Consider the following 21353-nt stretch of genomic DNA (forward strand, 5'->3'; position numbering starts at 1 on the left):
ACAATAATCTTTGCTTTTTACTTGCCACAATGATGGAAAAGATTTATACATTTCAATAAATTCACTCAGAAATTTTTTATTGTCCATTTTACTTTTCCGCTCAGAAATTACTACGATTATGAGCTATTTCGCCATACACGCACGAACAGTTCGCGCAAATGTTCGCCAAAAATTAAAATATTTTGATTTTTGGCGAACATTTGCGCGAACTGGCAAACACCACCATACACGACAGAAGAGGTCGCAGAAACATGACATAACGGGAATATTGGCGGAAATGTTCGTGTCGCGTATTTGGCGCTTAAGCGATTGTCTGCTGAATCTGAATGCACGTTTACACGACTTGTGCCTGTATCTTGTGTGTGTTTTCTTTCTGATCGCTTATTACTCCACTATAATCTTTCGTGTAGTGGTAACGAAAAGAGGTGTGAATACTGGTGATGATCGCTTTTTCAAGCTATAAAATGCAATCAGAAAGCAAGACATACCCCTATAGAATACCCCTCAGTAAGCACCCTTAGGATCTATCTCTCACAGATACTTAGATCGAAATGAAAATATCGACTAAATTTATTGCGAAGTATAATTACATAAAACATTTTATTTTTTAATATCGTAGTAATATTTATCCGTTGATTCTTTGTTATAGTAATCATACATGATAATCGATCCAGCTTTTTGATCAGTTACGTTATGCACTGTCACTGTTGGTACATAAAAACATTCGCTATCACTTTTGGTAAATCCATCAAAATAAATGTCCACTTTATTGGATTGTGCACGTTTTATGCTCTGAAAAAAGGGGAAAAAAGATTATAGACGTGCCAAAATATTTTTATGTTTATGTTTATGTCTTTGTTTATGTTTATGTTTATGTTTATTTTTATGCTAATGTTTATTTTTATGTTTATGTTTATGCTTATGTTTATGTTTATGGTTATGTTTATATTTATGTATATATTTATGCTTATGTTTATGTTTATGTTTATATTTATGTTTATGTTTATGTTTATGCTTATTTTTATGTTTATGTTTATGGTTATGTTTATGTTTATGTCTACGTTTATGTTTATATTTATGCTTATGTTTATGTTTATTTTTATGTTTATATTTATGCTTATGTTTACGGTTATGTTTATGTTTATATTTATGCTTATGTTTATGGTTATGTTTGTGTCAGCATAGCAGTACTCTCATACCTGTGCAAATTTGGCATTTGTTAAATTACAGCAATCGGGGCCAATTTCGTCACCCGATGGTAAAGCAAACTCCATTACAGCCATATTGGTCTGAACATATTGAGTTGATTGTATGCAAATTTGTATAACCTTCATGCTGCTACTTGTAGGTTCTGATTCAGAGATTGAGGAATTAACAATGAAAGTTTCGCTTTCAGGCTTAACAGTATTGTATCTGCAAGCAACTTGAAAGGTTGCTTTGCCGTTGCCGACTGAAGTCAAATACAGTTCTCTGACGTCATTGGGTACCTGAAAAAGTAATATTTTTGCTAATGTGGGTAGGTAGGATATGATAAATTATAAGAGTGTTTATCTAAATATATCGAGTTCAGGTATATATTAACGGTAATGCCATGATAGCACTAACTTCAGAATTACAAATATATAGAAATGATGCTAATGTCTTTATGTGTCAAAGAACTTTTATTAACTGCTCATTATACAAAAATGTGTAACATACATAAATCTTAAACGGAATTAGAAAATACAATTATTGAGAAAGAGAAAGTAAAGGAAGTAATGTAGGTATGAATGTATGTTCTGTGTTACATAGTATGTATGTACGTGTTGATGTTAAATGTGAGTACGTATGTAAATAGTGGGTGTAATGAAAGAGAGTAGTTTCAAATATAAGTAAGCTTAATAAGTAAAATAAATATGAGAGTAGGACTAAGCTTAAATTAAGAGTAAGATTAAAGTTAGTAAGTATGTATAAGTAAATATAAGTAAGTATAAGCGTACGTAAGATTATAATGTAACTCCTCCACCCTTAAGTTATTTGTGCCCTCGCAAATATTTAATTTACTGATTATTTATTGTATTACAAAAATTGAAAAAATTTCATGGTAAAAACAAAAGAAAATGTTTTAACTACTATTTACATTATTTATTGTTCAAATTGTAGTTTCGCTTGAATTGACTTTTGTAACATTTTATATTTCTATTGTTAGAAGAATCTATAACATAATTACCTTGGCGATCATATTTTACAAGTTTCTTATATTTAGGCTTACTTTTCGCAATTTGTCTATTAACTACAATGTTTTCTAATTGTTTAGGTTCAGCATTTCTATTTTTATTTAATTTATTTATTCTTTGAATTTTTTGTTGTTCATACTCTTTACATAATTTATTTATGTCTTCTTTATCATAGTTTTTTATTATAAGATCAATTGGTCATATTTTTGTGGTAGAATGAATAGTTCTATTGTAGGCATTAAATATATTAAAAAGTTTGTCATCTAAGTCTATTGTTTTATTATTGTTGTCAGCTTCTAATATGCGTAGATGTTCATTAAGTGTGCCGTGGAGGCGTTCAATGTCTGAATTACCTGTCTTAAGGTATGGCGTGGTTACGTGTGACTCAATGCCTTGTTCTTTTAAAAATAACTTTACAGCACTATGTAAAATGCAACGATCGTTATCGAATATGAGTTTATTCATCTTTCCTAAAAATAAAATACGTTCTTTTAAATCGGCTAGAATCGCAATCCAGTTTCTATCATTTAATTTATGAAATGTAGCATACTTCGAGAATTTGTCTATGGTTGTCAAATACATTTTATTTCGGCAGGGGTACCAAATATCTATATGGACTATATCATTAAAATGTGTAGGGGTTTCTGTTATTTGGAACGGTATTTTTAAAGGGTTTCTGTCATGCTTAGCTATAGCACAAATGGAACAATTATTTATGTAATACGTTATAGTTTTATAAAGTTTCGGGTAAAAATATTTATTTTTTAACTCCAAAAATACTTCTTGAATGCCTCGGTGGTTATTGCGAAGATGTTCATTTTCAATGATAGTCAACATATCATTTTTGTCAGTGATTTCAATTAGCTTAATATTTGATCGATACAGTGTCAAAGATTTATTATCAAAATTACTAAGGTAAATATTTTGAAACTTCATAAAAAGGTCATCATTTTCACAATATATACACATTATACCTTTATCTATTAATATATCTTGCATAATTTTATTGAGATCTGATTCAAAGGTTATTTCTATGTGCTTCTGGAACTTTTTGTTCACAATTTTTAACATACACTTTTCTTTTTCTCCATAACGTAGGTATATTTGATTCTTGTAGTAATTTATTGCTTTTTCAGTTATAAATATATAGTTCAAATTATCTTCAAGTGCGCTGTGCACTGTCGCATCTGTTGATTTAATATCTATTTGATCATCACTTTCTCCATTGAATTGATTTTCTACACTTACTTGGCTATTAAAAATATTTTCTTTTACTGAATTTTTGACTTCGTCATTTAGAAAATATCTACTAAGAACGTCAGCAACTGTGTTGTCTTTACCTTTTATATGCGAAATTTCAAAATCATACTCATTTAGTAGAATTTTCCACCTTTGTAGTTTCATGTTTGGCTCCTTAATGTTGTGTAGCCATACTAATGGTTTGTGGTCAGTTTGAATTTGAAACTTGCGACCGTATAAATATGTTCGGAAATGTTTTACTGACCAGACAATAGCAAGTGCTTCTTTTTCTATAGTTGAATAGCGAATTTCATGGTCAGACAATGTTCTTGATGCATAACAAATTGGATGGCCTTGTTGGTTTAAAACTGCACCTATTGCGAATTGTGATGCATCGGTTGTGAGTATAAACTTTTTATTAAAGTCTGGTGGTTGTAACACCGGTTCACTAGTAATAAGTTTTTTAAGAGTTTCAAAGGAATTTAAGAAATCTTGGTTTTTAAAATCTAATACAGCATTTTGCTTTAAAAGTCGAACCATGGGATATGCAACTTTGGCATAATCTCGCATAAATTTTCGGTAATAACCGGTGATTCCTAAAAATCGTTTGATTTCCTTTATATTAGAAGGTGGCTGTATTTTATTTATTGCATCAATTTTTGAGGGATCAGGTTTAATACCTTCACCTGTTACAAGGTGCCCTAAAAACCTTGTAGTCAATACCGCGAAATGGCATTTATCAATTTGTACTTTTAAATTTGAATCGCGTAAAGTGCTAAATACTTTTTTAATGGACTCTATGTGTTCCTGAAAACTGGTTGAAAAAATCAAAATGTCGTCTAGATAGACAACGCAAATTTTGTTAATATGATCTCTTAATACGTGGTTTATTAACCTTTGAAATGTTGCAGGGGCTGTTTTAAGGCCAAATGGCATACGATTAAATTCATAATGGCCACTTGCAGTAGAAAAAGCCGTTTTAGCCCTATCGTCAGGATGTACCTCAATTTGATGGAATCCCTTAGCGAGGTCTATAGTGCTAAAATACGAACATTTGCCCAACTTATCAAATATGTCCTCCATAGTTGGAAGTGGGAACTTGTCGTCCACTGTTTGGTCATTTAATTTTCGGTAGTCTATCACAATTCTCCATTTTTGTTTACCACTGTTATACGGTTTCTTGGGTACAACCCATAATGGGGAATTGTAAGGACTACTACTCGGCGATATAATATTTTGTGCTAGCATATCCTGTATTTGCCTATCCACCTCTGCTCGGTGTATCACAGGATATCTGTACAGTTTGCTATATATAGGACTGTCAGTTTTTGTTATGATTCGATGACGAATTTCACTACTAAAAGGTAAATTTTCGCCATCTTTATAAAAAATATCTTTAAATTTACTTAAAACTCTTTTTAAAATTTCTTCGTCTTTTGAATTTCAATGTGAAGGAAACATTTTAGGTAACGAGTCTTCCATAAATTCTTCTTCATTGGTCAATATTTTCAAAGTTTCAATATTCAGATAATCTTCTACTGCCAATTCTTCTTCTTCGCTAAAATAAATCGGTATTCTTGCATCTTTTGTTATTAAAACTCTATGTTCGTAGTCTATTTTACAACTCAAGCTAAGCAATATATTATTTCCTATCAGACCATCAAAATACCTGTGAAATTCAAATTCTAAAAAATTTACGTAAAAATTTGGCTTATTAAATTCTTTAAACAATGGAAAGCTATATTGAATGTCCGTTGTAACATCTCTATTAATTACTTTTGAGGTGATTGGACGTGATTTTATTTTCCATTTGGGATTGCATATATGTGGATTTATTATACTGAATTCTGCACCAGTATCTATTATAAACTTAAGTTTTCTTACGTTAGTGTTTATTGTTATATAGGGTAATTTCTTAGACCGTCTAATTGAAAATTTTGTTCATTTTCATTGACTCCTATTTCCATAGGCTCCGCAGGCGGATTTCTATTATTATACAGTCCTTCATTATTGTTGTTATTATATTGATTATAAAAATTACGTGAGCTACGATTCGTTCTATTTGTTTGGTTGCTGTTGTTGCTATTAAAACTTGGCTGAACAAAAGAATTCATACTGTTATGGTTATTGTATCGCCCAGAATTATTAACATTACTGTTGCTGTACTGTGGTCTATGTTGTTGGCTAACATTACTGCTAATATCGTTTACTCTATCGTTATTACTGAACTGCTGCCTATTCTGTTGATTAACATAATTATTCAGATTGTTTTCTCTGTTATGTTGTCTATGCTGTTGAGTAGCATAAGAACTCATGTTACTAACATTATGTTCAAAGTTATTATTATTTTTGTTAAACTGAGTACTGTTAAAAAAATTTGTTCGTTTGTTTGTATATTTCAAATAACCATTTGATTTTATAATATCATATGCATCTTTTAACGTTTTTGGATCCCTACTCACAATAATGCTTTTTACAGGTTCCGGTAAACCAAATTTAAATGAATTCAAGGCAATTCTGGCATTGCTTTCACTATTTATACTCAATGAACTATTTCCACTAAATTGTGATGCGTTATTTAGTCGACATAATAATGTATTGAGTAAATTATAAAAAGCTTCAATTGTAGAATCACATCTACAAACTCGTATTCTATCGATTAATTCATCAACGGAATTTTTTTCGCCATGATTATCGATAAGAACTTTTCTTATTTCTGGCCAAGTGTCTGGATTTCCGTTGATTAAAATTGATCTTCTAGCACTCCCAATAATTTTATCTTTAATTTGGCCAATTAATAAAATTTTATATTCGTCAGCGGTGAAACTATTTAAAATTTGAACCATGGAGTCTATTCGATGTACGAAATTTGACAATGCGTCTCTATTTCCATCATAAGGAGGAATGCTATTTCTGTTTGTCGAAATAAGTTTAAATTTAATATTGACATCTAAGTTCTCCATATTGAATATAATGAATTTACACTAAATGAATTTCTACAAAAATGATCAAAATATGAATTTGCTCTCTTTAATGTTAATTAAGTACATATATAAATAAATATATACATTTGTACATATGAGTGGAAAAATACCTTTTGACTCAATATTATTTCTTCTTAAGTTATTATACTTTATTTGTATTTGTTGCAATTGACGAGTTCGATCAAAGATGACTTTACCTACTTGATGAGAAAATGATTGTTGTTGCTATTTGCTCCCCGTTTTTTTTGTCTACTCAAAATGTGCCCAAGTTATTGATTGATGTTCTCTTGTTTTGTAATTGTTGTTATATTTAATTGCTGATGTATGTTCATATATGCACACGGATATTGAGTTCCTTATGCTTGTTTTGTTGTTTTTATACTCAGTTGAGCAGAGCTCACAGAGTATATTAAGTTTGATTGGATAACGGTTGGTTGTACATATATAAAGGAATCGAGATAGATACAGACTTCCATATATCAAAATAATCAGGATCGAAAAAAAATTTGATTGAGCCATGTCCGTCCGTCCGTCCGTCCGTCCGTCCGTTAACACCATAACTTGAGTAAATTTTGAGGTAACTTGATGAAATTTGGTACGTAGGTTCCTGAGCACTTATCTCAGATCGCTATTTAAAATCAACGATATCGGACGATAACCACGCCCACTTTTTCGATATCGAAAATTTCGTAAAACCGAAAAAGTGCGATAATTCATTACCAAAGACAGATAAAGCGACGAAACTTGGTAGATGAGTTGAATTTATGACGCAGAATAGAAAATTAGTAAAATTTTGGACAATGGGCGTGGCACCGCCCACTTTTAAAAGAAGGTAATTTAAAATTTTTGCAAGCTGTAATTTGTCAGTCATTGAAGATATCATGATGAAATTTGGCAGGGACGTTACTCCTATTACTATATGTACGCCTAATAAAAATTAGCAAAATCGCAGAAAGACCACGCCCACTTTTAAAAAAAAAATTTTTTTTAAAGTAAAATTTTAACAAAAAATTTAATATCTTTACAGTATATAAGTAAATTATGTCAACATTCAACTCCAGTAATGACATGGTACAACAAAATACAAAAATAAAAGAAAATTTCAAAATGGGCGTGGCTCCGCCCTTTTTCATTTAATTTGTCTAGGATACTTTTAACGCCATAAGTCGAACAAAAATTAACCAATCCTTTTGAAATTTGGTAGGGGCATAGATTTTATGATGTTAACTGTTTTCTGTGAAAACGGGCGAAATCGGTTGATGCCACGCCCAGTTTTTATACACAGTCGTCCGTCTGTCCTTCCGCATGGCCATTAACACGATAACTTGAGTAAATTTTGAGGTATCTTGATGAAATTTGGTATGTAGGTTCCTGAGCACTCACCTCAGATCGCTATTTAAAATGAACAATATCGAACTATAACCACGCCCACTTTTTCGATATCGAAAATTTCGTAAAACCGAAAAAGTGCGATAATTCATTACCAAAGACAGATAAAGCGACGAAACTTGGTAGATGAGTTGAATTTATGACGCAGAGCGGAAAATAATAAAATTTTGGACAATGGGCGTGGCACCGCCCACTTTTAAAAGAAGGTAATTTAAAATTTTGCAAGCTGTAATTTGTCAGTCGTTGAAGATATCATGATGAAATTTGGCAGGGACGTTACTCCTATTACTATATGTACGCCTAATAAAAATTAGCAAAATCGGAGAAGGACCACGCCTACATTTAAAAAAAAATTTTTTTTTAAGTAAAATTTTAACAAAAAATTTAATATCTTTACAGTATTAAGTAAATTATGTCAACATTCAACTCCAGTAATGACATGGTGCAACAAAATACAAAAATAAAAGAAAATTTCAAAATGGGCGTGGCTCCGCCCTTTTTCATTTAATTTGTCTAGGATACTTTTAACGCCATAAGTCGAACAAAAATTAACCAATCCTTTTGAAATTTGGTATGGGCATAGATTTTATGATGATAACTGTTTTCTGTGAAAACGGGCGAAATCGGTTGATGCCACGCCCAGTTTTTATACACTGTCGTTCGTCTGTCCTTCCGCATGGCCGTTAACACGATAACTTCAGCAAAAATCGACATATCTTTAATGAACTTAGTTCAGGTACTTACTTGAACTCACTTTATTTTGGTATGAAAAATGAACGAAATCCGACAATGACCACGCCCACTTTTTCGATATCGAAAATTACGAAAAATGAAAAAAATGCCATAATTCTATACCAAATACGAAAAAAGGGATGAAACATGGTGAGGTAATTGGATTGGTTTATTGACACGAAATATAACTTTAGAAAAAACTTTATAAAATGGTTGTGACACCTACCATATTAAGTAGAAGAACATGAAAAAGTTCCGCAGGGCGAAATAAAAAACCCTTAAAATCTTGGCAGGTATTACATATATAAATAAATTAGCGGTATCCAACAGATGATGTTCTGGGTCACCCTGGTCCACATTTTGGTCGCGATCTGGAAAAAGCCTTCACATATACAACTACCACCACTCCCTTTTAAAACTCTCATTAATACCTTTAATTTGATACCCATATCGTACAAACACATTCTAGAGTCACCCCTGGTCCACCTTTATGGCGGTATTTCGAAACGGCGTCCACCTATAGAACTGAGGCCCAATCCCTTTTAAAATACCCATAAACACCTTTCTTTTGATACCCATATTGTACAAACAAATTCTAGGGTCACCCCTGGTCTACCTTTATGGCGATATCTCGAAACGGCGTCCACCTATGGAACTAAGGATTACTCCCTTTTAAAATACTCATTAACACCTTTCTTTTAATACCTATATTGTACAAACAAATTCTAGGGTCACCCCTGGTCTACCTTTATGGCGGTATCTCGAAACGGCGTCCACCTATGGAACTAACGATTACTCCCTTTTAAAATACTCATTAACACCTTTCATTTGATACCCATATCGTACAAACGCATTCTAGAGTCAACCCTGATCCACCTTTATGGCTATATCCCTAAATGGCGTCCACCTATAGAACTATGGCCCACTCCCTCATAAAATACTCTTTAACACCTTTCATTTAATACCCATATCGTACAAACGCATTCTAGAGTCACCCCTGGTCCACCTTTATAGCGATATCTCGAAAACGCGACCACCTATACAACAACCACCACTCCCTTTTAAAACCCTCATTAATACCTTTAATTTGATACCCATATCGTACAAAGACATTCTAGAGTCACCCCTGGTCTACCTTTATGGCGATATTTCGAAACGGCGTCCACCTATAGAACTAAGGCCCACTCCCTTTTAAAATACTCATTAACACCATTCGTTTGATGCCCATATTGTACAAACAAACTCTAGGGTATCCCCTGGTCCACCTTTGTGGCGATATCTCGAAAAGGCGTCCACCTATGGAACTAAGGATTACTCCCTTTTAAAATACTCATTAATACCTTTAATTTGATACCCATATTGTACAAACAAATTCTAGGGTCACCCCTGGTCCACCTTTATGGTGATATCTCGAAACTGCGTCCACCTATGGAACTAAGGATTACTCCCTTTTAAAATACTCATTAACACCTTTCATTTGATACCCATATCGCACAAACGCATTCTAGAGTCACACCTGGTACACCTTTATGGCGATATCTCGAAACGGTGTCCACCTCTGGAACTAAGCATCACTCCCTTTTAAAATACTCATTAACACCTTTCTTTTGATACCCATATTATACAAACAAATTCTAGGGTCACCCCTGGTCCACCTTTATGGCGATATCTCGAAAAGGCGACCACCTATACAACTACCACCACTCCCTTTTAAACCCCGCATTAATACCTTTAATTTGATACCCATATCGTACAAACAAATTCTAGGGTCACACCTGGTACACCTTTATGGCGATATCTCGAAACGGTGTCCACCTCTGGAACTAAGCATCACTCCCTTTTAAAATACTCATTAACACCTTTCTTTTGATACCCATATTATACAAACAAATTCTAGGGTCACCCCTGGTCCACCTTTATGGCGATATCTCGAAACGGCGTCCACCTATAGAACTAAGGATTACTCCCTTTTAAAATATTCATTAACATCTTTCGTTTGATACCCATATTGTACAAACGCATTCTAGGGTCACACCTGGTCCACCTTTATGGCGATATCTCGAAACGGCGTCCACCTATGGAACTAAGCATCACTCCCTTTTAAAATACTCATTAACACCTTTCTTTTGATACCAATATTGTACAAACAAATTCTAGGGTCACACCTGGTCCACCTTTGTGGCGATATCTCGAAACGGCGTCTACCTGTGGAACTAAGGATTACTCCCTTTTAAAATAATCATTAACACCTTTCTTTTGATACCCATATTGTACAAACAAATTCTAGGGTCACCTCTGGTACACCTTTATGGCGATATCTCGAAACGGCGTCCACCTATGGAACTAAGGATTACTCCGTTTTAAAATACTCATTAGCACCTTTCATTTGATACCCAAATCGTACAAACGCATTCTAGAGTCACCCCTGGTCAACCTTTATGGCGATATCCCGAAAAGGCGACCACCTATACAACTACCACCACTCCCTTTTAAAACCCTCCTTAATACCTTTAATTTGATACGCATATCGTACAAACAAATTCTAGGGTCGCCCCTGGTCCACCTTTATGGCGATATCTCGAAACGGCGTCCACCTATGGAACTAAGGATTACTCCCTTTTAAAATACTCATTAACACCTTTCTTTTGATACCCATATTGTACAAACAAATTCTAGGGTCACCCCTGGTCCACCTTTATGGCGGTATCTCGAAACGGCGTCCACCTATGGAACTAAGGATATATCCCTTTTAATATACTCATTAACATCTTTCATTTGATACCCATATCGTACAAACGCATTCTAGAGTCAACCCTGATCCACCTTTATGGCTATATCCCTAAATAGCGTCCACCTATAGAACTATGGCCCACTCCCTCATAAAATACTCTTTAAGACCTTTCATTTGATATCCATATTGTACAAAAAAATTCTAGAGTCAACCCTGATCCACCTTTATGGCGATATCCCTAAATGGCGTCCACCTATAGAACTATGGCCCACTCCTTCATAAAATACTCTTTAATGCCTTTCATTTGATACACATGTCATACAAACACATTCCAGGGTTTCCCTCGGTTCATTTTCCTACATGGTTATTTTCCCTTATGTTGTCACCATAGCTCTCAACTGAGTATGTAATGTTCGGTTACACCCAAACTTAACCTTCCTTACTTGTTAATATTTAATTTTGATTTTTCAGTTAGTTCATTTCTCGTATTTGGTTATTTTTAATATTTTTTTGTTGCATGCTCTCTTCGAGTAGCACAAATAAAAACAAATTGCATGAAATCAATTTATAGTTCTCTCGAAGGTGACCTCCAAATCACTTTTTTCTTTTTACAGTTTCTAAGAATGCAAATTTTTCTTTCTTTCTCTTTTTTTATGCTGTTTTTGTATAGCACAAATTAACTAATAAAAAATATGCTTGGAATAAAGTTGTTGTTCCCTCTCCAAGGTGACCTCCAAATTACCGTTTTTTTCTTTCTACAGTTTTTAGAAAAGAAATTTTTTCTTTCACATTTCTTGTTTTCTTGTATTTTTTATTTTTATTTTCGAGTGTTTTAAAACGTCTTTTCTGCACAATTTCACATAAATCACAATAAATTTTGTATTAAATTCAAACAAATATCCTTTTCGAACGATTTTGCTGCTTTTTCGTGACTCAAAAACTTAGCTATTTATATTTTTTTGTGTAGAACTTCACGCTAATCACAATAAAATTTATGTTTAAACCAAATGTTCTTTTCGAACAATTTTGCTCATTTTTCTTAAGTCAAAAAACGTAATTAAGATTTCGGATATTTAAAATTTGAGTGTCAATCACAATAAAATTTGCGTTTAAAACATATGTCCTTTTCGAACAATTTTGCTTTACTCAAAAAATTTTTTTTTTTATTTTGCAGTGCGTGTTAGGTTCGCGTAAGACTGCGCCAGAAATGATGCTAATGTCTTTATGTGTCAAAGAACTTTTATTAACTGCTCATTATACAAAAATGTGTAACATACATAAATCTTAAACGGAATTAGAAAATACAATTATTGAGAAAGAGAAAGTAAAGGAAGTAATGTAGGTATGAATGTATGTTCTGTGTTACATAGTATGTATGTACGTGTTGATGTTAAATGTGAGTACGTATGTAAATAGTGGGTGTAATGAAAGAGAGTAGTTTCAAATATAAGTAAGCTTAATAAGTAAAATAAATATGAGAGTAGGACTAAGCTTAAATTAAGAGTAAGATTAAAGTTAGTAAGTATGTATAAGTAAATATAAGTAAGTATAAGCGTACGTAAGATTATAATGTAACTATATTTTTTAGCTCGGTATCATCGCCCAGAGAAAAATTTAGCTTATTCCGACACAGAGGTTACTTTTATCCGCTTACTATTTTGAAAACAGTTACTTCTATTGAATCACTACTCTTTTACAGCACTTAACTTTTTCGGAAGCGATTATTTTTTTGGAATCATTTGCTTTTTCAGTATGGACTACTTTTTAGCAAAGAAGTTACTTTCAGGAAAATGGTTATTTTTTCGGAATCGGTTAGTATTTTAGATTCATTTGCTTTTTGGAAAGAGTTTGTGCAATGGAATACTTTTTCGGAACTCACTACTTTTCCGGAACCGGCTACCTTTTTGTAACAGCTTTTTTTTCCAAGACCGGTAAGTGTTGCGCAACCGATGACATTTGCTGTACAAAATGCTTACTGAAAACCTGTCAGTTTTTCGAAACGCGTTACTCTTTTGGAATCGGTTAATTTTTCAAAAATGATTGATTTGAACAACCGATTACTATTTCACGTGATCTGTTAGTTCAAAAAATTTGAAACCGGGTCGTTTTTCGAAACCTTTAACTTTTCCAGAACCATTTACTTTCGCCGAACCGATAACTTATGCGCAACCGGTTCATTTTTGGATCTGCTAGCTCTTGCAGAACTGGCTACTTTTTAGATGGTAATTGTTTATATTTCTCAATTGCGATTTTATTGTTTTGACTGCTTGGCTCGTGATGTGAAAAGCTCAAAGCTTGAACTTTAGGTTATTGATAAGCAGGGCTGCCAACTTAATATAAAATTGTTGAACCTAAGCTAAAACGTGAATTTACAAGTAAGGAAGACTATGTTTGGGTGTAACCGAACATTACATACTCAGCTGCCAAATTACAGCTTGCAAAACTTTTAAATTACCTTCTTTTAAAAGTGGGCGGTGCCACGCCCATTATCCAAAATTTTACTAATTTTCTATTCTGCGTCATAAGGTGAACGCACCTACCAAGTTTCATCGCTTTATCCGTCTTTGGTAATGCATTATCGCACTTTTTCGGTTTTTCGAAATTTTCGATATCGAAAAAGTGGGCGTGATTATAGTCCGATTTCGTTTATTTTAAATAGCGATCTGAGATGAGTGCCCAGGAACTTACACACCAAATCTCATTAAGATACCTCGAAATTTACTCAAGTTATCGTGTTTACAGAGAAACGGACGGACGGACATGGCTAAATGAATTTCTTTATTCGCCATCATTTTGATATATAGAAGTCTATATCTATCTCGATTAGTTTATGCCGTTACGGGGTACCGTTATGCGAACAAAATTAATAAACTCTGTGAGTTCTGCTCAGCTGAGTATAAAAATGGTACTGAAGATTGCACAATTCCAAAACCATTTCGTGTCTAAATCAAAAGCACATTGCTCGTGTGATTACCTAGATTGCTAAATTAAAGTGGAGAATTGAGAGTTGATTGTGGAATTAAAGCTAGCAAGCCCTGTAGGCCTCAGTCGAAGAATACATGAAAAAAACAAAGCTAAGCTACCCACAATCCAGTACAAATTTACCAGTATCAATATATAGCTGCAGGAACTGAAAAATTTTGGTAAACAAATAAAAATAGGTATATGCATTGAAATAAAATGATGATCTTAGACAATCGATAGTAAACAAATAAACCTCAGGTAATCGATAAAAAACAGTAAACCTAAAAAACGATAAGTAAGGAATCAGTAGAGATAAAAAATTAAAAATATATTATCTACATATCGATACTTATCGATTTATATGCATATCGAAATATATAAATACCCATACCAGCAACAAGGGTACATAAGTATCGATTGCAATCGATTAACAATGATACTAGATAGGTTAGGTTAGGTTAGTTTAAAGTGGCCGCCTTCCGGTGCCTAAGCGGAGACTCTCGTAGGCCATTGTGGCCCGTTGTGATACCACGAAGGAGCCCTAGTTACGCTTCTGTAGAATATGGCTCATACACCCACAAAGCTAAACCAGTGCATTTTCCTAATGTAGCGCAGAATTTCGTTTATATTTGCGGATTCTAGTGTCTGTGGAGACATCGGTACCTGGTCTTCGACAAGTCGGGATAATGGCATTGATAATGCTCCACGCTTTCTATACCTTCCTCGTCCCTGCAGCTGCAACAGAAGTCATTTGTTTGCAGGCCCTTATGAGCCCCATGGGCGCCCATAAAACAGTGATCTGTTATAATCCCCACTAATGGGCTAATAGGGAAGCGATTCTTGTCTACAATAAGACCGAGATATTTCACCTCGGTGGAGAGTTTGATTGCCCTGCCATTTACCGATGGGGGGTGTAAGGGTAAATTCTGGTATATTGCGTCTGCGGGTGACATCGAGATAAGTCGATAAACAATACTGCTAAATGTTGGCAATAATGGATGATCACGCATATCCATAATAATCAGGGTTGTTCAACAATTTTTAAGTTGAAGTGGAAATCACATTACATTTCAACTTTTATATGTACACTGAAACTTTACTAATTTGAAAAATAATAAATAAAAAATTATTTTAAATGTTTAAAGAATTTTGATGGTCCCCTTAATGAATAAGTTTTGAATTAAAGTTTTTTCTGAGTGCCACGATATTTTTGAAAATTGTTTGTTGTCAATTTGTTAGTTTAAATTTGAATATCATAGCGAAGTGCTTTGGCTTCGTGATTTAATTACTAGAGGTTTGTTCTCCAATGATGACAGAGCTTTGACACTCCCAAATTGAAAAATCTGGACGGGTTGCTTTTACGAAGTTAGGAAAGCGGTGCATAATTCGATCCCCTTCAGCGAAAATTGTAGTAGAAAAGTACCTTTAGTAGTATATTATTAGTGATAATAAATTTGTAAATGCCAACAGGTTTTAGGGGAAATAATTAATTTTTTACTAAATATTTCGTGAATCGATAAAGAGTTATGTAGGTTTGGTAATTCTTTCAGAACTTGTTTGAAGAATGCCGTACGGAAGTATTTTATTCAAACATACACTATCTCAAAATTTGTTTCAAAAACTCCCTATATCAGCATAAGTTCAATGCATTTTGACATAAGAGGGAGTTAATGAAAAGCATTCTGAGGTAAGGCGTCCTTCAATCTAATTCTAATATAGGGCATTTTTGTGACAAAACCTGAAATGAGAAATTTTTGAAAAACACTTTGAACAGGTAGCCTACATGGGGTGATACTCTACTCAGCAGCCGCAATGAACTGAAAAAAAATATAAGAAAATGGCTTATTGTCTTAGAACTTTATATTCCGGCCTTGACTTTGACAGAAGAGTTAAGCTTTTGTATGGTCCTGCTACACAGGGAGTATTCACCTTTTTATTCTGAAATTTGTTTTCAGCAGGGACGGACAATAATTATTTTTTTTTTTTCGGAGTCTAAAAAGTCAGAGTCAAAAAATTGTCCTAGGTGAAAATGTTTGAGTTCTAAGGTTTCCCTATAGCAATATCATGTCGAATCATGCATTCTTTTTATTTTTCGAACTTTTTCCATAAAAGTTCACATATAAAAGTAAAATCTGTATTTTTATTTTTTGAGTCCGATAGAACTAGTTAAACTCGGACTTTTAAAAATAAAAGAGACGAATGTTCCGAACGGTCCGAATATACAGAATGAATAAATTAACATGCTTAATGAGTACATTTGGCATCTCCATTATTTACTAATGACATTTTTACGTGAATCGATTTACTAGTCGGGTTTTCGACGTTGAACGATGAATTTTGAATTGGTTCAGGTTTCGTATGTTCATAGGTTTACGAAAGAGCACAATTCCTTGGAGTGCGTAATTTTCATAAAACCTATGTTCACCGCCACACAAATAGAACATGGCATAGTCAATAAATTCGTCATAAATTTCAAAAAATGTTCTAAGGAATTATGCAGTTCAGTACTTATCGGGTATTTGTAAACTGATTGCTTCCTACTTTTACTACTAGCATTTTTCGAAAAATCGCAAAGAAACAACATAGTTAAGGTATGCCAATTCAATTTGGGAGCAAAATGGCTGCAATTGTCAAAAAAATTTTCAGTCGAGCAAACCTCTTGTGATTGAATCATGCCTTGACTTCATATGGAAGTGATTTTCCTTTGCACTTTCAGATAAAATCTAGGCACTTTCATATTGTCACGGATATTATCATCACTAAGCTATACCATCACTAAGGCGATGATAAGGCCATGCTAAGCGGTATTTACGTCAATAATCAAATCATGTATACACATATATAACGCAGCCGAGAGATGTCACACACAGATGCATTTACTTATACGCCTATGTGTGTGCGAGAGACTGTAAACTACAAACTCACATACATCTGAGAGACGCTGAAAAGTAGACAATTGTAAACAAGTAGAAACTATATGAGAACTATAAACACACGAAATAGTTGGTAAGTTCTGGAAATAGAAGAGCCTAGATGTATGCAGCGTAAACTATAAAAGCGGCCGCAAACGAGTAAGAAGTAATACAGTTTGATTTAAGTTGTCAAGCAGTTTCGACTAAGACGCTGTCTAGCGAGCAAGAGTAAATAGTAGAGTTTCATTTGAGCTATCAATCAGTTTGGTTATTAAGCAAGCTATTCGTTGCACAGTTTGAGTGTTATTGTGAAGTACTTTAATAAAGGCTATTTTGCATTATTACAAATTGGAGTTATTTATTCAACAGTTTAGTGATTCGAACTTAGCAGATGATTGCAAATAAGAGGATTTGCAAGTAAATTCGTTACAATATGAATCGAATTGATATGTGAGGGCATATGGGAGTGCTATGAACAGTTTTTTGTATTCGAAGTGTGAATTTGCATCCGTGCCTATTCTTCAAGGCAAAAAAAAAAAAAACAACAAAAGTGCTAAAAGTGTATAGGGGTTAGGCAGCTCTGCTAATAATCAATACACTATACTCAAACATAATAAAAAGCGAGCAACTGCTTGGACCCGATTTTTTCAATAAAAGATGGGCATTTTGTTTAGCAAATGCTCGATTTGTATGCATGATACGCTTAGTGTCAGCTCGACCATATTGATATGTGGATTTGTGTTACAAAAAACTCTATACTCTTAGAAATTGCGGGAAATTTTCAAAGTCATGTCTTGCATTAACTACGACGTTTACATTCAAAGTCTTACCTCAATGTTTTTATTAAGATCTTCACTCTCATCACCCAATGTAAATGCGTGCAATAGTTTCCCCTTTGTTTCCACATTCACTTTTAAATTTTTTCCCACTTCGTTATAACTCGCTGCATAGTTGGATAAAGCGCGCAAACCAACTTCAGTTTCGAAGGTCGAAACAAATCCACCATTACTGTTACGTTTTGATACCAACCATTTCACGATCGGTGTTACCGGTTTTTTCAATTCGATCATTGTCATTAGAATATAACCCGTTATATGAATATCGTTGTTGCGTGGTTTCTCTTCAAGCTGCCACCATTTATGATCTTCTGTTGTTTTTGCTTTTGCCTCCAATTGGGTAAGTATTTCTTTCGCCATTTGATCCTTACACTTTTGCAATACATACATACTCAATGCGACTGCACGTATATCATTGTTTTCTTTTACGTTTCTACGCACATAATCTAAACCTTTATTGACAATATCTATGAACTTTTCTGAATGTTGTGTATTTTCTAGAAACGCGTATAGCACAGAAGCGGTTATGCTTAATTTATTCAGATTAGCGAAATCAGTTAATTTCCCATCTTCTCTAAAGCTTCCATCGGGCTCTTGTTTACTTGCCAAAAAGTCCAAGGCACGTGTGATCATTTCATCATCTACGTAAATGTATGATTTGGCTTCATTGAATATACGTACAACATATGCCGTTAACCATGTAATACCGGGCTTACGACCCCATGTACTGAAGGAACCATCTGGTAATTTGTAGTTGAATTCGCGTTGATAGCCTGTCTGTAGGTTTGTTTTGGCTTTATTATAAAGAGGTTGATTTGTTGATTTGGTGCTCTGTAAATAAGATTAAGATTATTACAAGTTACATGACTAAGAATAATCAACGCAGTGGAAGGAAGGCGGGCCTAATGGTAAGCTGCTCCATGTTATACTACAAAGTCTGTTATGACCATTCTTCGAACCACCAAGAAATGTTAATGCATTTGAGCAGAGTATTTGCATCGGCTGTGGCTAGGTCACTCAAGTCATCATAATATATCTTGGGGCGCTTTATGACATTGCTTAAAGTGGGTTTAAAAAGCTGAGCAGAGACCTCGTTCAGTATTTGCCAATAAATCTGATGGAGTTTTTGCTTAGAATATACCCGCGGTAGGTATGCCTGTCGTAAGAGTCTACTAGAATACCAAATTGATTCAAGGGGTTGTGTAGCGCAATATATAGCTTCTCCAACCCAATTGTCAACCTCACCTACATGTTGCAAATCCTGTTTCATTAACAGCCGAGGCTCTAGCGAACTCCTGAATGATCTAGGTGGTGGGTGGGCAGTATGGCCTAAAAGGTTTCATATGGTCATACCAAATGGTCGCAGCTAACTACAAAAAAGTAGCTATTGAAGGAGAACGTTGGAAAAGGTAATAATAATACGAGTGACTCCAAAAATAAATAACCTGATTGATCTTTGGGTTAGGTGCTGTATGTACGGGATCTTAAAAGAAGCTGATTTCTCGCTTCAGTTTACCATTTCGTATGAATCGTTCAATGAAGCTTAGTACTAGGGACGGGGTTTCTATTCTGCCAAATTATGTATTAACTGTTACGGACCTAGATGCGGAAGATAACCAAGTGCTTTACGTAACCAAAAAAGGAGGAGGAGGGTGGTGTCCTATCCCCACTTCTGTTTAACTTCTGCATATCGAAGCTACCTTCACCACCACTTTCTTTCCTACGCCGATGACTGCACAATAATCGCCACAGGGCAAGGCACACACATCGATGGGCTTTGTAATAAAATAAACAGCTATCTCCCTGATCGCTCCAGTTTTTTCGCCTCGCGAGACCCGACATACTCACCGACCAAACCATCGACATGGAACCGCCAAATTTCGACAATATTGAACATCCACGTCGATGGCATTACGTTACCGACTGTCTTACACCCAATACTGCCCTCAGAACCGCTACAGGCTGTATTCTTATGTCCCTTGAACACCACCAACACAATGAGGCGGTAGTACTCCTCATAAGGGAAAGAAATGAAATGCTGAACAAACAGTTTCTGTAGAATACCCAGAAACCTGGGCATCCCAACAGAGATCTGATTGATGATGATGCTGCACCTCCCAGGAGCTTAAAGGGTCATCTCCGTAAGCATTATGAGGAAAGACGACAGCTGAGAACACAGCCGTATGAAGCAAAAAAGCACAACAGGTCCTCAGTCACATACACAAACAGGTGTCGCACCTCTATGTCAGGTATTGCCCGGCGAATCCAGTTCTTAAAGAAAAATACCCAATACTCTCGCGCGTCACTCTAGCTCTACTTCGATCTGGGTACTGTAACAGGTTAAACTCTTACTTATCCAAAATCAACCTCGACATACAAAACGTATGTCCTGCTTGCAACGTGTCCTTACACGACACCAACCATCTCTTCATCTGTAATATGGAAGCAACGCCTCTAACACCCCTCTTACTATAGTCCACCCCTGTAGAAACAGCAAGTTTTCTTGGGCTCCCATTAGAGGACATTAATGACAATTTGTGATCGGTCGCACCTATTGGATGGGAATACTATTTTTGAAGATCTACAACTATGGGCTATTTTCACAGTGATGTGTTAATTCAATATCCCATTTACAATTTGGAATTTTTAGGGCTACCTTTTGTTACCTGTACTAGCAAGGCTTTCACATACATATGTATATTTACCGCTACCGGAGCTTAAACTTAATACTGAACTCTCTCCGCTAATACAAAATCATAAAACTCACCTCCAAATATTTCAATGTCATCAAATTCGCCACCGAATGTATCATATTTTGTTCCCCACAACCTGTAGGACTACGAATCAGCTGATCAAAATTTTCACCACTATTAACCAAATTCACCATGGAATACAGTACATAGTCCATAACAGATATGTCGATATGTTCTGAACCCGGTACGCTATCCTCCGGTATTTCCAATTTAATGGCTTGTTTTTCTTCTCCATCAAGATATATGTCCACATTATTCCATTCGGTTATGCCTTCATATTCAACTCTCAATTTCTTTATTATAACATCACTAGCTAATGGACTCTCAGCTGTTATTTTCAAAGTTATCATGCCAGCAACTTTTGGACGTATTGCGAAAAATACAGTCTCACTTTTTCCTTTATTTACAAAGGTATGAATGGTATCTGACTTGAAAGCCGGATTTCCAACAAATTCAAATTCATCATTTTTAGTTTCCATGATGACATTGGCTTTTGTATCTGTATGCAAGTAATTAAAGATGACTACCGGTAAAGTAAGGGTTTCACCTAAAAGTGGAATAGAAGTTCAGTGTTAACATTTTTTTTTATAGTAAAAT

General features: G+C 34.5%; 2 protein-coding genes across 2 annotated transcripts in view; both read right to left on the minus strand.

Moving 5' to 3' along the window:
* Window positions 1–569: 569 nt before the first annotated feature.
* The window catches only part of LOC137240943 (CD109 antigen-like), a 35551-nt gene continuing 14767 nt past the window's right edge, over window positions 570–21353 (minus strand). Inside the window, exons 8-11 of the mRNA XM_067767952.1 lie at window positions 20771–21303; window positions 17998–18834; window positions 1200–1487; window positions 570–792 (exon numbers count right to left, since the gene is read on the minus strand). Coding sequence (XP_067624053.1) covers window positions 601–792; window positions 1200–1487; window positions 17998–18834; window positions 20771–21303 — 1850 coding nt within the window. The 3' untranslated portion in view covers window positions 570–600. The remainder of the gene's footprint in view (window positions 793–1199; window positions 1488–17997; window positions 18835–20770; window positions 21304–21353) is intronic.
* LOC137242764 (probable ATP-dependent RNA helicase ddx42) lies at window positions 5235–6812 on the minus strand. Its single transcript, XM_067770015.1, has one exon. It carries the CDS (start codon window positions 6416–6418, stop codon window positions 5354–5356), a length of 1065 nt encoding a protein of 354 aa, XP_067626116.1. The 5' UTR covers window positions 6419–6812; the 3' UTR covers window positions 5235–5353.

Source organism: Eurosta solidaginis, chromosome 2, assembly GCF_040869045.1.
Source record: "Eurosta solidaginis isolate ZX-2024a chromosome 2, ASM4086904v1, whole genome shotgun sequence".
Taxonomy (NCBI): Eukaryota; Metazoa; Arthropoda; class Insecta; order Diptera; family Tephritidae; genus Eurosta; species Eurosta solidaginis.

Bases quoted from the DNA above. Each gene is read 5' to 3' on its own strand.
- LOC137242764 (XM_067770015.1), bottom strand. From the start codon at position 6,418: ATGGAGAACTTAGATGTCAATATTAAATTTAAACTTATTTCGACAAAC.